We start from the raw sequence: 16,618 nt of genomic DNA on the forward strand, positions 1-16,618 counted from the left end.
CAAAATTACCAGCTCTGGGTCACTTCTGCTATTAATAATTCTATTCTGGAAGTAATATAGATGCCATGATAGGTACATTGTGCTTCTAGACTAAGGATACAGCTTATGAACTACACATCTAAAAAAGGAGATTGGTAAACCAAAAAGGAAATCTAAGCAATGAAATAAATCCAGAAGGGTAAATCCCAACATAGTAAACTAAGATAGATGGGGCAGGCGTGGTGGCTCATGCCTTTAATCCTAGCACTAGAAGCTTAGGTGGGAGGACTGCCTTGAGTGTGAGGCCAGCCAGAGCTTCAGAGTGAAGTCTAAGTCAACCTGAGCTAGGTTTGGATCCAGTTTCAAAAAACCAGAAAAAGGGCTTGAGAGTGGGCTTAGTGGTTAAGGTGCTTACCTGCAAAGCCAAAGGATCCAGGTTTGATTCCCCAGCACCCATGTAAGGCAGATGCACAGGTGGTGCATGTGTCTGGAGTTCATTTGCAGTAGCTGAAGGCTCAGCATGCTGCTCACCTTGCTGCAGATTCGCATCTGGCCCTGGTGGTTTAGCGCACAGGAGCTGAGCACCCCTCTGGTGTTCTACCTGAAGGCCTGGGTGGAGGACAGGATCTCTGGCCGGGACCAAGCCATGATCCCAGAAATGGAGTGGATGAGCCAGACTTTGCTGAGTGTGGACACTGTGGGCTCCTGGAAGCTAGGCAAAATCTCCATTTTTGGATGGCCTCAAATACAGAACCGAGTGAAGAGCATTCTCTTGAACCTAGCATTGTAGCACCTTGAACAAGTCCAGCATGTTAGGATAAAACAACCTGAAGAGTTTCTGAACTTCCAAGGCTCAAGGCCAGAGCTTCCCAGCTTCCTGCTTAATATGGCAGAATCGTCAGGAGTGTCGTGAGGACAGCCCTGCTTTTGCTACAGAAGCTGCAGAGGAATGTATTAAATCACTGTCTTTTCTTCTGTGACCTTTTTTCAAATACAGTTTGTAGAACTATTAATTATGGGAATGATTTCTTCTGTGTAGCATAAAGATTTTTGCTCACCTATGGGGAAAAAAAGAAATAAACAAAACAAAAGCAACAACAAAAAACCCACAGCTTATCCATTTTCTGGGAATCCTGCTCCTGCCCAGTTTGGCAGGAGTGCTGTGTTTACTGCCCTTTTCAGTAATTTAGCTCTCCTTTCATTATCTGTAAGTGTGCCTTAAAATGAAATCTTTAAATTTAAAAAATTAAACTGAAATACTAGAAATTAAAAACATACTTTGTAGAAGTCCATGAAAATTCTTCAGTAATACAATGTTTCAAGGAAAGTACAGAATTTCCAATCTTGAGCCAAGAATAAAATACCTTAATGTAAAAGTATGGCCAGGCGTGGTGGCGCATGCCTTTAATCCCAGCACTCAGGAGGCAGAGGTAGGAGTATTGCCATGATTTCAAGGCCACCCTGAGACTACATAGTGAATTCCAAATCAGCCTGAGCTACAGTGAAACCCTACCTCGAAAAATAAAAAATTGAAAATATTAAAAATTTATGACTTGCAAAAAAAAAAAAAAAACAACCCAACCTTTTATTAAAGCCAGACATGGTGGTGTACTCCTTTAATTCCAGCACTTGGAAGGCAGAGGTAGGAAGATCACCTTGACTTTGAGGCCACCCTGAGACTACATAGTGAATTCCAGGTCAGCCTGGGCTAAAGTGAAACCATACTTTAAAAACAAAACAAAGCAAAACAAAAAAAGATGTATTTTTTTAAATGACTGAGTTTCTGTTTATTTTTATTTATTTACTTGAGAGCGACAGACAGAGAAAGAGGCAGAGAGAGAGAATGGGCACGCCAGGGCCTCCAGCCACTGCAAATGAACTCCAGACGCATGTGCCCCCTTGTGCATCTATCTGGCTAAAGTGGGTCCTGGGGAATCGAGCCTCAAACTGGGATCCTTAGGCTTCACAGGCAAGCGCTTAACCGCTAAGCCATCTCTCCAGCCCCAAAATATGTATTTTTTAAATTGTTGTGTGAGAGCAATCTGACTGTGACATCTGTCACCCCATTGATCATTGATTCAGCTGGCTAGGCCGGTGTCCCTTTCCTCCCTCACGGCTTCCTGCAGAAGCTGCATGCTCAGTGGAAGCGACGACCTTCCCTGAATAGAGAAGGAGCACAGAGAAGACCATCTTCTGTCAAGGGTGTACTGAGTAGCTGGACTCCCCTTGCTAGAACCTCCAAACAAGCTCTCAAGAATGGAATTTCCAACAATTTTGAAATGGCCTGGTATTTGTTACTTTTCTTATTAGTGTTACAAAATACTTTAGAAAAGCAACTTAAGGGCTGGAGAGATGGCTTAGCGGTTAAGTGCTTGCCTGTGAAGCCTAAGGACTCCGGTTCGAGGCTCAGTTCCCCAGGTCCCACGTTAGCCAGATGCACAAGGGGGCGCACGCATCTGGAGTTCGTTTGCAGAGGCTGGAGGCCCTGGCGCGCCCATTCTCTCTCTCTCCCTCTGTCTTTCTCTCTGTGTCTGTCGCTTTCAAATAAATAAATAAAAATTTTTTTAAAAAAAAAAGCAACTTAAGGAAGGATAGGTTTTGATGGTTCCATGGCATAGTCCATCATCCCTGGAGGAGCATGGTACAAAGAACACGAGGTTTCTTTTCACGTTACTTCCACTTTCGTGAAGTATAGAGAATGGTGAATATTAGCCATCAGCCAGCCTTTTTCTTTTCTCCTTTTTAGTCAGTCCAGGATCCTCGTCCATGGCATGGTGCTACCCATATTGAGGGTTAATCTACCCTCCTCAAACCTCTCACAACTTTAACTTTGCCTTGAGTTGGAGACCTGTTCTGGGCTAGAATGAGACCCCATCTTTTCTCTTTTTTAAAAAGTTTTTTTTTTTTCATTTATTTATTTGAGAGAGAAAGAGGCAGATAGAAAATGGACAAGTCAGGGCCTCCAGCCACTGCAAACTCCAGACGTATGCACCTCCTTGTGCAGTCTGGCTTACATGGGTCCTGGGGAGTTGCGCTTGGGTTCTTTGGCTTTGCAGGAAAGTGCCTTAACTGCTTAACTGTTAAGCCATCTTTCCAGCTCCCCCCCACCCCCGTTTGTTTGGATTTTTGTTTTGAAAGGCCCAAGAATTCAGAAGCCCAGAAATACTATCACACTCCAAAGGGAGCTTAAGCGGGCCCCTGCCTACCTCAAACTCCAGGCTTTACTCTCTGTTGGAAGCAAGTAAAGAATCCCTCTTCTCATTATATCAGAGCCCGCTCCTAATATAAAACTAGGTAAAAAGGGCATGAGATAGCCCTCAAGGATGGGAAATAAGTAATGAAGTGAACCACTTATTTGGTTTCTGTAAATAGCCTGCACCATAAGCCTTAATAGCCCACACTATAAGCCTTAGTAGCTCGCACCATAAGCTGTAGCAGCCTGCCTCAGACCACCAAGGTCATAGGAGGCTGATACCACACTCTGCTACTCCCACCCAAGGACCTGCACAAATGCTGACCACCAAGGTCATAAGAGACTGATTGGTCCACGAGGGGCTTGAACAAATTAAACTAATTGGCTTAGAAACTATGGGGTGGCACAAACTGACTGGCTCGCACCCTGCGGGCTCCTGATATTAAAAAAATGATTGGTCTAATGCACAGGCTTTGTTAGAAACCCTATAAAAACTATCCCGTTCCTGCATTCGGGGCTCTGCAGTCCCTGTGCCGTGTACGACTGTGGGCCCCAGTGCGCTTGGAATAAAATCCTCTTGCAGTTTGCATCAAGACCGCTTCTCGTGAGTGATTTGGGGTGTCGCCATATCCGGACAGAGTGTGGGGTCCCCTCCTGGGGTTCCTTCAGTTTCTTTTTAGACAATGCAAGAGACAGGGAGGGGGAGAGAGCAAATGGGCGCTCCAAGGCTTTAGCCACTGCAATCAAACTCCAGACATTTCCAACACCTAGTGGGCATGTGTGACCTTGCCAAGTGTCCATCTGGCTTATGTGGTATCTGGAGAGTCGAACATGGGTCTTTAGACTTCGTAGGCAAGCGCCTTAACTGTTAAGCCATCTCTCCAGCCCTAATTAATTGTTTTGCAAGGAGAGAATGGGTGTACCAAGGCCCCTAGCCACTGTAAATGAACTCCAGACGCATATAAAACTTTGTACATCTGGCTTTATGTAGGTCCTGGGGAATCGAACCCTGCTCTTTAAGCTATGCAGAGAAGTGCCTTAACCAATAAAAGAGACTCTATCTTATACCCATTAATCAACCAACCTTCCTGTTAACATCCTCAGGGAGACAGCCAGAGATTGTGTTTCCTAGGAGAGTAATGTATATCCACACATAGAATTACTATGACTTAAGATACCTCGTTAACTGTAAATGTGCATAGGTAACTCAGTCCCCTGAAAAATAGGTGCAAGGAAGGCTGTTACCTTGGCCTGCGGTTGGTAGCTTGCACTGTCGCTCAGGGCTTGAGAAGGCGTGCCTGAATTCCTTGTCCAATCATGAGCAGCATCGTGAGTGCTGTCCAATGAGACGCACGGGAGGAGCGGCGGAGGCGGGCTTAGCCGAGGCGGGATTGGAGTCTGGTTCCGCCATGATGGAGTCTGTCTGTCAAGAGTTCAGCGACTTGCTGCCGCCTGTCAGCCGTGACCTGCTGGCGCCGGGAGCGTCCTGTGGCCGACGCCCGCCCCGCCCCGAGCCCGGCCATGGTGAGTCCCGCGTGGAGGCCGCGGGGCGTCCCGGGTGGGCCGCGGCCCCGCAGCTCGTCCGTCCGGCCCGAGGGCGCTGCGCCCCGCGCTCCCCGGCCCTCCTTCCCCCGAGCTCCGTGCGCGGCGAGCGGGGTTCCTCGGGGCTGGGCCCGGCCCGCAGGCCGCCGTGCCGGAGCTGAGCCGCGGCTCCTGCCGCCTCCCTGTCCCCCGAGGCGGCGGCGCGTCCCCGCGGCCTCTCCTGGGGCCCCTGGCGACCCTGCACGGGACGGCGGAGCCCATGGTCGTCTAGGGCAGGGCAACTTCGCGCCTCTCTCCCACTCCTTGGCACCAATATTACTGTTGCAGTCAGGTTCACATTACTGGCAGAAATCATCCGATCAAGTGCAGCTTGTGGGACAAAAGACTAATTTTGGCCTACAGGCTCGAAGGGAAGCTCTATGATGGCAGGGAAAACAATGGCATGAACAGAGGGTGGACATCACCCCCCTGGCCAAAATAAGGTGGACAATAGTACCAGCAGAGTCTGCCAATCACTGGCAAGGGGAAATTGACTATAATACCCATCAGTCCATCCCCAACAATATACTGCCTCCAGGAGAAGTTAATTCCCAAATCTCCCTCACCTGGGAACCTATCATTCAGAACACCTAAGTTTATGGGGGACACCTGAATCAAACCACCACACTAGATTTGGGAAAGGGTCATATAGGCTAACAAAAGGGTTAAAGGGAACAAAAGGTAAAATTTTAAAGTATTTTACTTATTTACTTATTTATTGGAGAAGGAGAAAGAGGGAAAGAGGCAGAGAGAAAGAGAATGGGTGCGCCAGGGCCTTCAGCCACTGAAAATGAACACACACACATCACCTTGTGCATCTGGCTTATGCAGGTACTGAGGAAGCGAACCTGGATCCTTAGGCTTTACAGGCAAGCATCTTAACCGCTAAGCCATCTCTCCAGCCTCATTTTTTTAAAAAAAATTATTATTATTATTATTATTATTATTATTATTTTTGGTTTTTTGAGGTAGGATCTCAATGTGGTCCAGGCTGACCTGGAATTAACTATGTAGTCTCAGGGTGGCCTTGAACTCTTGGCAATCCTCCTACCTTTGCTTCCTGAGGGCTGGGATTTAAAGGTGTGAGCCACCACACTTGGCTATTTAAAAAATATTTTATTAGGCGCTGGAGAGATGGCTTAGTGGTTAAGGTGCTTGCCTGTAAGGCCAAAGGACCTAGGTTTGATTACCAGACCCCAGTAAGCCAGGTGCATAAGGGGCACATGGGTCCCATTTGCAGTGGCCCTGGTGTGCCCATTCTCTGTCTCTCTCTGCATGCAAATAAATAATTAAAAATTTAAAAAGAGAATAAAATTTTTATTAGGAGTGGAGAGATGGTTTAGCGGTTAAGGTGCTTGTCTACAAAGCCAAAGGACCCAGGTTTCATTCCCCAGGACCCACATAAGCCAGATGCAGAAGGTGGTATAGTATTTATCATGTCAATTTCTGGGTTGGCACCCAATTTTCATATATATATATATATTGAGGTAGGGTTTCACTCTAGCCCACGCTGACCTGGAACTCATGGATATCCTCTTACCTCTGCCTCCCAAGTGCTGGGATTAAAGGCATGAGCCACCAACCCCCGGCTCATTTTAAAATATTTTATTTAGTTATCTATGTATTTATGAGAGAGATTTTATTTTAGTTTGAATGAATTATACCTTGGTTAAGTGGCTCAATGCGGTTTTCTTCCACTTATGGTAAAAAGTTTCTAAAATGACTTTTTAAATCAGTTTACTTATTTTCATGTGTGTTTGGAGTGGGGGCATGCCAGGGTCTTTCTGTTCGAAATAAACACTGGCTAGATCCAGATGTACCACTTATTTTTTGGTTTTTCAAGGTAGGGTCTCATTCTAGTCCAGGCTGATCGGGAATTCACTATGTATTTTCAGGCTGGCCTGGAACTCACTGCTATCCTCCTACCTCTGCCTCCCAAGTGCTGGGATTAAAGGCACTTACCACCACGCCTGGCTTAGATGTACCACTTTTTTGTGTCCAGTTTTTTATGAGTGGTTGAGGAATTGAATGTGGGCCAACTAGTTTTACAAGCAAGCAACTTTTAACTACTGAGCCATCTCCCCAGGTCCCAGTTTGATGATTTCTTCATGTCATTCCACCTATGTCACATTCAGGTCTCTTAACTGATTTCATCTTCTGTCAATTGAGTGCTGTGCCTGTGCTCACGTGGTCAGTGTGGTCTCCACGTTTATTTCAGGAGCTGCTGTCATTCAAGGATGTGTCAGTTGATTTCTCTCCAGAGGAGTGGGAATGCCTAGGCCCTGCTCAGTGGGATCTGTATAGGGATGTGACGTTGGAGAACTACAGAAACCTGGTTTCCCTGGGTGAGGATCTCTACCTTACAAAATTCTTATTTCCCAGTGACCAGCATGGTGCTATAATCCCAGCACTTGGGAGACTGAGGTAGGAGGATGGTCATGTGTTCCAGGAAGCATGGGACTACCTATTGAGTTACATACAGATCAACCTAGGCTAGTGTGAGACCGTGCCTCAAAAATAAATAAATAAATAATTAGAATTTGTAATTCCCTGTCAATATCTCATTCCCTTTGTAGAATATCTCTTGAGACCTTGTCCTTTGCATATAGGCACTTCAGATTGCTACACTTGAGGAAAAATACTTGGGGATTTACAGCTATAGATTTTTTTTTTTTGGAGGTGGTGGTTTGCTTTTCTTCTTCCTTATGATCTTCCTCTTTTTGAGGACCATCCTTCCTTCAGTCTTTATTAGTGGTAATTGTACCAATCAGTACCATGATGTAATGTGGCCTACATGTTCAAAGTCCAGTTTCTCCCCTTTCCTTTCACTTAGTTATGTGTGCAGGTGAAGTTTAGGGTCTCCAAGTTGAATATTTGTTCACAAGTGTTTTAATGACTATGTTTGGAAAAAATTGGAGAATTTCTGTTTCTTCTGCTGTATCTCTTCTCCCTTAACACCATGCTAGGGTAGGAATCTAGTAGTTTAGTTACTGGATGAATCCCAAGCAAGCAAGTATCATTTTCCATCTTCTAATCAACAGGTCTTGCTTTGTGTAAGCCATACCTGGTCACATTTCTAGAGCAGAAGGAACCACCTTGGATTATGAAGAGTAAAGAGCCCACAGCAGCATACCCAGGTAGGTGGTATATGTGAATCAGAGGACACAGGTGAAAGGTCCAAAGACTCCAAGAGGAAGGACAGAGGCTTACAATGTGTATGTGGAGGCTGTTTCCATGGAGATGATTTTCACGAGCCTGCATTTCTTTCTCTTGGTCAGATTAAAACATCATCTGTCCTATTTATCATGCTTCAAAGTCTTTGTTGTATAAACTAGGGAACTGAAGGTATTTCTCTATTCACTCCAGATAGGGCACAGATGACAGACCAGAGTACCAGTCCAAAAAAGCCCAGTTTTTTTTTTTTTTTTTTCAAGGTATGATCTCACTCTATCCCAGGCTGATCTGGAATTCACTATGGAGTCTCAGGGTGGCCTCAAACTCGTGGCAGTCCTCCTACCTCTGCCTCCCAAGTGCTGGGATTAAAGGTATGCGCCACCACGCCCGGCTCAAAGCCCAGTTTTTATGAACCAGTGCGTTTAGGTGAGGCTACTTATAGAACAAGGGTGAGGAGTTACTTACAGAAGTATGGGTAACTAAGGCACCTGTACCACCACAAAGTCCTCCACCCCATCTTTTTTTAAATATTTATTTATTTCTAATATTTTATTTTTATTTATTTACTTGACAAAAAGGGAGAGAGAGAATGAGAGAGAATGGGTTCTCCAGGGCCTCCAGCCACTGCAAACGAACTCCCAATGTGTGCACTCCCTTGTGCATCTGGCTAACGTGGGTCCTGGGGAATCAAACCTGGGTCCTTTGGCTTTGCAGGCAAATGCCTTAACTACTAAGCCATTCTTCCAGCCTAATATTTATTTTTTAAAAAATATTTTATTTATTTATTTATTTATTTGAGAGAGATAGAGAAAGATGGAAAGAGGGAGGGAGAGAGAGAGAATGGGCATGTCAGGGCCTCCAGCCACTGCAAATGAAATTCAGACACATGTGCCACCTTGTGCATTTGGCTGAAGTGGATACTGGGAAATTGAACCTAGGTCCTTAAGCTTTACAGGCCTTAACCTGTAAATGCCTTAACCGCTAAGCCATCACTCCAGTACCTATCTTATTTATTTGAGACAGAGATGCAGACATATATATATATATGTAGTGAGAGAGAGAGAAAGAAAGAATGGACACACCAGGACCTCTAGCCACTGAAAACGAACTTTAGACACGAGCACCACCTTGTGCATCTGGCTTACATGGGTATTGTATTATCTGGGGAATTGAACGTGGATCCTTAGGCTTTGCAAACAAGCACCTTAACCGCTACAGCCTCTCTCCAGCCCTGTGCCTCCATCTTGAAGGTACCTCATGGAGCTCATTCCGGACTTGGAGAGAATCTCCCCCAGGCAATTAATTGTTTAGTGCTTCTCTAACCTTTCAGAGGGAGGTGTCTTACCACTCTTATAAGTTTCAGCTTTGCCAGAATTGTTTGCCTCCTGACCTTTAATGAGCTTGGGAACTTCTTGTGCTTTAAAGAGCCTCCTGAGTCTTCAGAACTTCTCTTCAAGACGAAATGTTTCAATTAGGAGGAAATTGCAGTATAACTCATGTAAGCCTCTTGCTTCCCTCAGTGATGGCCCAGATCATTGATGCTGACAGCCAAAGCCCTTTCTGCAATAATTAGCACAGTTCACAGGTTTTTCTTTGCTGTGTTTGTGTCAGAAAGTTTGTCCACAAATCTAAAGTCTTTGTATGATTTTAATTGTAATTGTAATATAACATCTAGAACAAGTTTATATAATATCAGTTGTATATCACTACAGTGATCTCCCCACAGTTCATCCTTCCTCCCTTCCTTGCCCTTTCCTTCCCCTTCCTATTCCCCTTCCCCGCTTCCTCATCCCCCCTTTCTTTCTGGGTTTTGTTTTTGAGGCAGGGTCTTACTCTGGTCTAGGCTGACCTGGAACTCCCTCATTAGCCCCAGTCTGGCCTCAAACTCATGGTGATCCTCATACCTTAGCCTTCTTAGTGCTGGTTTTATTTATTTATTTTTTAAGATTTTTATTACTATTTAATTGAGAGAAAGAAGCAGAGAGAGAGAGAATGGGCATGCCAGGGGCTTGAGCCCCTACAAACAACTCCAGACACATGTACCACCTTGTGTATCTGGCTTACATGGGTACTGGGTAATCAAACCTGGGCCCTTTGGCATTGCAGGCAAGTACCTTAACTGCTAAGCCATCCCTCCAGCCCCTTCCTTCCTTCCTCCCTCCTTCCCTCCCTTCCTTTCTTTCTTTCTCTCTTTATTTATTTATTTATTTTTAGTGCTGGTTTTAATAGGCATGAATCAGTATACCTGGACAGGTGGTTTTAATATCTCAGTGTTTATTCCTAATTTTATGAAATCAGACTTATTTTTCTTTCTTTATTTCTTTTTTTGGTTTTTCGTGGTAGGGTTTCACTCTAGCTCAGGCTGACCTGGAATTCACTATGGAGTCTCAGGGCGGCCTCGAACTCATGGAAATCCTCCTATCTCTACCTCCTGAGTGCTGGAATTAAAGGCATGCACCACTACACCCGGCTCAGACTTATTTTTCTTAATTTGCAAACCTTATTCTATGTATCAGTTTTAGAGTAAATTCTCACAGCACCTGATAGTGCTATTTAGCTTTTAAACTGTGTGTTATATTTGGTTGTCAATTTTTAGTAATGTATACTTAATGCTATGTAAGGTGAAATTAAAACATCTATGATTTATACTTCTTCTGCTACTAAAGCTGTGTTTTTGTTTACTTATAAATATTCTGCTTTCTTATGATTTGTCTAAGGATATAGCTGTTTGAGGGGGGAAAAAAGTGAAAATATTGCCATTGGTACAACATGGCAAAGTATACAGGGCTTTATATATCTGAAATAAACCTGGCATAGACAATTATGATGTCATTAATGTTTGTACTATAAAACATTGATCTCATATATAGAGAGAGTAAATTGTATTTACCAAGAGCCGTTAGTTTCAAGAGAAGTCTTTGGTAATATTGGTCACTGGCTTCAAGATGTTCTTTGGGCATAACAAATTCTATCAATCTATATGCACCATAGTGAGTATAGTTAACATATCTTGTTAGATGCTAGTAGAATGTACACAAAGTATATCTAACACAGATATGATAATGTGAAATGCCTCATTGATTAGTTAGCTAGGTTGGTAGCCCCTCTTTATAAAAATACTCCGAAGCCTTACAATGTATATGGTCAAGTACATTTACTTTAAATAAATAATAAAAATGAAAGCTATTAATAAACCCTACCATTTGTCTTTCTTTCTTGCTTGCTTTTATTATTTTTTTTCCTGCAAAGTAGGGTTTTAATCTAGCCCAGGCTGACCTGGAATTCACCATGGAGTCTCAAGGTGGCCTGAGCTCATGGTGATCCTCCTACCTCTGCCTCCCGAGTACTGGGATTGAAGGCATGCGCCACCACACCTGGCTGTCCATATTTCTCTAGATTATTTTATTTTACTTATTTATTTTAGAGAGAGTAAGAGGCAGATAGAATGGACACTCCAGGGCCTCTAGCCACTGCAGATGAACTCCAGATGCATGTGCTGCCTTGTGCATCTGGCTTGAATGGGTACTAAGAAATTGAACCTCAATTTTTAGACTTCACAAGCAAATGCCTTAACCACTAAGCCATCTCTCCAGCCCTATTTCTCTAGATTTTTGAGGGACCTTTCAAGTGATACTGACTTAACTGTGCTGGAGTTCATTAATATCTCTCAAATTTGTTTTCCATGTATGTTTTCTATAGACTTGTATTTTTCCCTTGTTTGAAAAGATTGCCCATATTTCTCAAGATACCATGTTCTGTCTTATGGCACATCCATACATTATACATGTAAGGAAAGTGTAAGAGAGAAGTAAAAGAGAACACCAGACTTGATCTCCACAGACAGATTGTTTATTGAGAGGAACAGTGAAGGGCAGAAACCTTCCCATGGCATGAAGGCTCAAGCACTGGGCCAGGCTGGGGTGCAAGCTTATAAAGAGGACCCTAAGAAAACCAGACTGGACTAGCTGCAGATCCAAGGGAGTAGATAAGGAACTATAGTTATTTGTGTCCTTGTTGAGAATAAGGTTTTTTAGTCAAATTGTCAAGGGAGGGTATCCCACCAGACGGTTTCTGTTTCCCCAAGATTTTCTGAGCTAAAGGAAGTTTAGCAGTCTGGAGTAGCCTGTCAAGGTGCATGTCCCTGTGACTTCTTTATTGCCTGCTAGTTTTAGGGATAGTTATTAACTATTTAGTTACCTCTAGCTTTCAGGGAAAGCTATTACCCCTTCAGTATATATACACACATATATGCAAATAAATATATTTAATTTAGTTTTTTTGTTTCTTGAGCTAGGGTCTTGCTCTAGTCCAGACTGATCTGGACTTAGTTTCAGGGTGGCCTTGAACTCACAGTGATCCTCCTATTTCTGCCTCCCAAGTGCTGAGGTATACACCACCACACCCAGAAGATTTAATATTTAATTTATTTATTTGAGAAAGAGAAAAAGAGACAGAGAGAAAGAATGAATGGACATGCCATGGCCTCTAGCCACTGAAAACAAACTTTAGACACATGTGCCACCTTGTATATATGGCTTTATGTGGGTACTGGGGAATTGAACCTGGGTCCTTTGGCTTTGCCAGTAAGTGCCTTAATCACTAAGCCATCTCTCCAGCCCACATTTTAAAAGAAGAAGAAAAAAGATCTTAAACAATTTGAAATGTATCTGTCTAAATTTAAATCAAACATTTCTTTTAAAAAGAGATTAAAACTGGGCATGGCGGTGCATTTGTTTAATCCCAGCACTTGGGAGGCAGAGGTGGATGGATCATTGTGAGTTCTAGGTGAGCCTGATACTACATACAGAATACCAGGGTCTAACTCTAGCCCATGCTGACCTGAAATTCACTATGTGGTCTCAGGGTGGCCTCAAACTATAATGATCCTCCTACCGCTGCCTCCCAAGTGCTGGGATTAAAGGTGTATGCCACCACACCCGGCTGCAGAAACTTGTTTGTGTTTTTTGTTTGTTTTGTTTTGTTTTCCAAGGTAGGGTCTCTCTCTAGCCCAGGATGTCCTGGAATTCATTCTGTAATCTCAGGATGTCCTTGAACTCACAGCGATCCTCTTACCTCTGCCTCCCAACTGCTGGGAATAAAGGTGTGTGCCACTATGCCCAGCTCAGAAACTTTTTAAAAAAATACTCAGTCTAGCCTTGCAGTCATAAGCCTCCTGCCTCAGCCTCCCAAGTGCTACGATTTCAGGAGTAACCTGCAAAACTCAGGTAGCCAATCAAAATTTTCTTAGCCATAATCCAGATTCATCAAGCGCTTATAAAATCCAATGCATATATAATGAAACCAAAAAGGACATTAATGAGTTTGATCCTAAGTGATTATAATGATACTTAAATTGGAGATAAAACTTTGTGAATGTAATGAAATCACAGTTTTAGGAAGCTTCAAATTGTAAACTTCAGTGTGTTCTCTTTTTCCAGAGAATCTTTGCAAAGATAGTACATCTGCAAAAGACATTACTCTGTTCTCAAGAGCACTCATCCATTATGGCGTCCATAGTCAAGAGAAGCCTTTCAACTATAAAGACTGTAGCAAAGTTCTCATCAGTGGCTCAACTTCTAATCATTGTCAGGGGACTCATAAACCTTATTTATGTAAACAGTGTGGAAGCACCTTTAAATATCATTCTGCCCTAACCAAGCACCAACTAATACACACTGGAGCAAAACCATACACATGTAAGGAATGTGGCAAAGCTTTCAATAGAAGCACAAACCTCACTCGACACCAGGTAACTCATAAGAGACAGAAACCATACAAATGTCAGCTGTGTGACAAAGCCTTCAACAAAAGTACAAACTTTGCTCGGCACCAGATAACTCATAAGAGACAGAAACCATACAAATGTGATGAATGTGGCAGAACCTTCAATAAAAGTACAAACCTTACTCAGCACCAGATGATCCATACTGGAGAAAAACCCCAATGTAAAGAATGTGGCCAAGTGTTTAAGTACCCGTCAATCCTTACTCGACATCAAATAGTTCACAGTGGTGCCAAACCCTACCCCTGTGAAGAATGTGGCAAAGCCTTCAATAGTAAAGCAAACCTCACTCGACATCACCTGATTCACACGGGAGAGAAACCATACAAATGTCATGAATGTGGCAAAGCTTTTACGACACACTCAATCCTCACTCAGCACCAAATAATTCATACTGGAGAGAGACCCTACAAATGTGATGAATGTGGCAAAGCCTTTAAGTATCACTCTAGCCTTTTTCAGCACCATATAATTCATACGGGGAAGAGACCCTACAAATGTGATGAATGTGGGAAAACCTTCAATCGTCGTTTAACACTTAGTCAGCATCAGATAATCCACACAGAAGAGAAGCCCTACAAATGTAAAGAATGTGACAAAACATTTAAATGTGCTGCATACTTGATCCAACATATGAAAATTCACTGGGAAGGGCTGCCCTACAGATGCAAAGAATGTGATAAACGCTTTAAATGTTCCGCACATCTTATTGATCATCAGAGAATTCATACCGGAGAGAGACCCTATATATGTCAAGAATGTGGCAAAGACTTTATCCGTTCTTCAGATCTTATTAAGCATCGGAGAATTCATACTGGAGAGAAACCCTATAGATGTAAAGAATGTGAAAAAGCCTATAGCTGTTCTTCACAGCTTAAACGACATCAGATAATTCACACTGGAGAGAGACCCTACCATTGTCAAGAATGTGGCAAAGCCTTTAATAACCGCTCAACGTTTTGTGTACATCAGAGAATTCATACTGGAGAGAAGCCCTATAGTTGTAAGGAATGTGGGCAAGCCTATTACTGTTCTTCACAGCTTAATCGACATCAGAAAGTTCATACTGGAGAGAGACCATATGTATGTAAAGAATGTGGCAAAGGTTTTGTCACTTCCTCAAGGCTTAAATGTCACCAGGAAATTCATACTCGAGTGAAATCCTACCAGTGTAAAGAAAATCAAAGCCTTCATTAGTAGTTCAACCCTTAATGTCAAATATACAAGAGAAAATCCCTGTAAATGTCAAGAGTGTGGCAAGGCCTTTAACAACACTGCAGCCTTGATTTGATACCACTAGACTCATACAGGAGGGAAATTACAGGTGTACAGATTGTTGCAAGACCTTGAACATGTGTAAAGCACTTACTGGACACCTAACAACGCATAGTGGAGCGAAACCTTCAGATGTAATCATGTGGCCCCCAAGACAGCTAGATGGTCATACTTGAAAGCCTTATACAAATGCAGAGAAGATAGTGAAGATTTTATTCATGTATCAAATCTTAACATAAAAGGGTTCATATAGGAATTAAATTGTATAGATATGTGGAATATGGTAAAACCTTCAACTTCTTAGAGATTTTAAAAAATATTTTTATTTGCTAGCAAAGAGACAAAAACAGAGACAATGGGCATGCCTAAGCCTCCAGCCTCTGCAAACAAACTCCAGATGTGTGCACCACTTTGTGCATCATGGGTACTGGGGAATTGAATTTGAGTCATTAAGCTCTGCAGTCAAGTGCCTTAACCACTGAGCACTCTCTCTAGTCCTTCTGCTTATAGTTTTACATCATTAGTTGATATGGTTGAAAGAAATAGAACACTGATGTTAGTCAATAGATGACTCATCTCTCAGCAGATGTAAATTTGTTGTAAATCCAAATGTTACTAAATTGCCTCTTAAAAACCGCACAAAGTACAGCTCCCAGGCCATTCTATCTGAAGTACTATTTTGCTTTCTGAAAATTTTTACAGATATTCTCAAGAGACCATAGAATGGATTTTAAAATACTGTGTACATTTTGTTTGAATTTTGTTTTAGGTAATAAAATTGAACGGTTCTGAATATGCTATTACTGGTGTGTATTGACTGTCACAGACATTCACCACCTTCTTCAAGGATGCAAATAACATCTTAGCTGGGGAATGCTCAATAACCAGTAATCCTTTTGTGCAGTGTCATTACACTTGAAGTAGTTTGGAAGATATTTTTGCTTATGATGTTTTATATTTGAGGGAAAGTGAAAGAAGGTCTCGCTCTAACCCTGAATGACCTAGAACTCATTCTGTAGCCCAGTCTGTCCTCAGTCTTATAGGCATCATCCTACCTCAGCCTCCTGAGTGTTGATGTTAAAGGGCAGTCCTCTTATATCTGCCTCCCAAGTGCTGGGATTGAAGGCATGTGCCACCACGCCCAGTTTAAGATTTTTTTTTTAATTATTTTTCATGTTTCTGAAGATTTTTTTAATTATTTATTTATTTGAGAGAGAGAGGTGGGGGAAGGGAGAGAAGGAGAGAGAATAGGTGCCAGGGCCTTTAGTCACTGCAAATGAACTCCAGACATGCGCTACTCTGCGCATCTGGCTTTACATGGGTAGGTACTGGTGAATCGAACCTGGGTCCTTTGGCTTTGATGGAAAATGCCTTAAATACTAAGCAATCTCACCAGGTCCTCATTTTTTTTTCTAATTTTTAAAAAATTTTTATTAGCATTTTCCATGATTATAAAAAAATCCTGTGTTAATTCCCCCATCTGAAGATTTTTTAAAAAATTATTTGCAAGAATGACATAATGGTTGTACCAGGGCCTCCTTGCCGCTGAAAATGAACCCCAGATGCATGCATCACTTTGTGCATCTGGCTCCATGTGGGTACTGGGGAATTAAGCCTGGGTCATTAGGCTTTGC

At 42.7% G+C, this 16,618-nt stretch overlaps 1 protein-coding gene across 1 annotated transcript; it reads left to right on the forward strand.

Moving 5' to 3' along the window:
- The first annotated feature begins 4,608 nt into the window (after nucleotides 1–4,608).
- On the forward strand, nucleotides 4,609–15,777 carry LOC101598597 (zinc finger protein 43-like). The gene is given in 5 exon segments (XM_045142940.1): nucleotides 4,609–4,696; nucleotides 6,972–7,098; nucleotides 7,795–7,890; nucleotides 13,366–14,890; nucleotides 14,892–15,777. Coding segments are annotated over 5 exon segments (1,860 nt in total). The 5' UTR covers nucleotides 4,609–4,693; the 3' UTR covers nucleotides 15,001–15,777.
- Nucleotides 15,778–16,618: the final 841 nt, after the last annotated feature.

This window comes from Jaculus jaculus, chromosome 2, assembly GCF_020740685.1.
Source record: "Jaculus jaculus isolate mJacJac1 chromosome 2, mJacJac1.mat.Y.cur, whole genome shotgun sequence".
Taxonomy (NCBI): Eukaryota; Metazoa; Chordata; class Mammalia; order Rodentia; family Dipodidae; genus Jaculus; species Jaculus jaculus.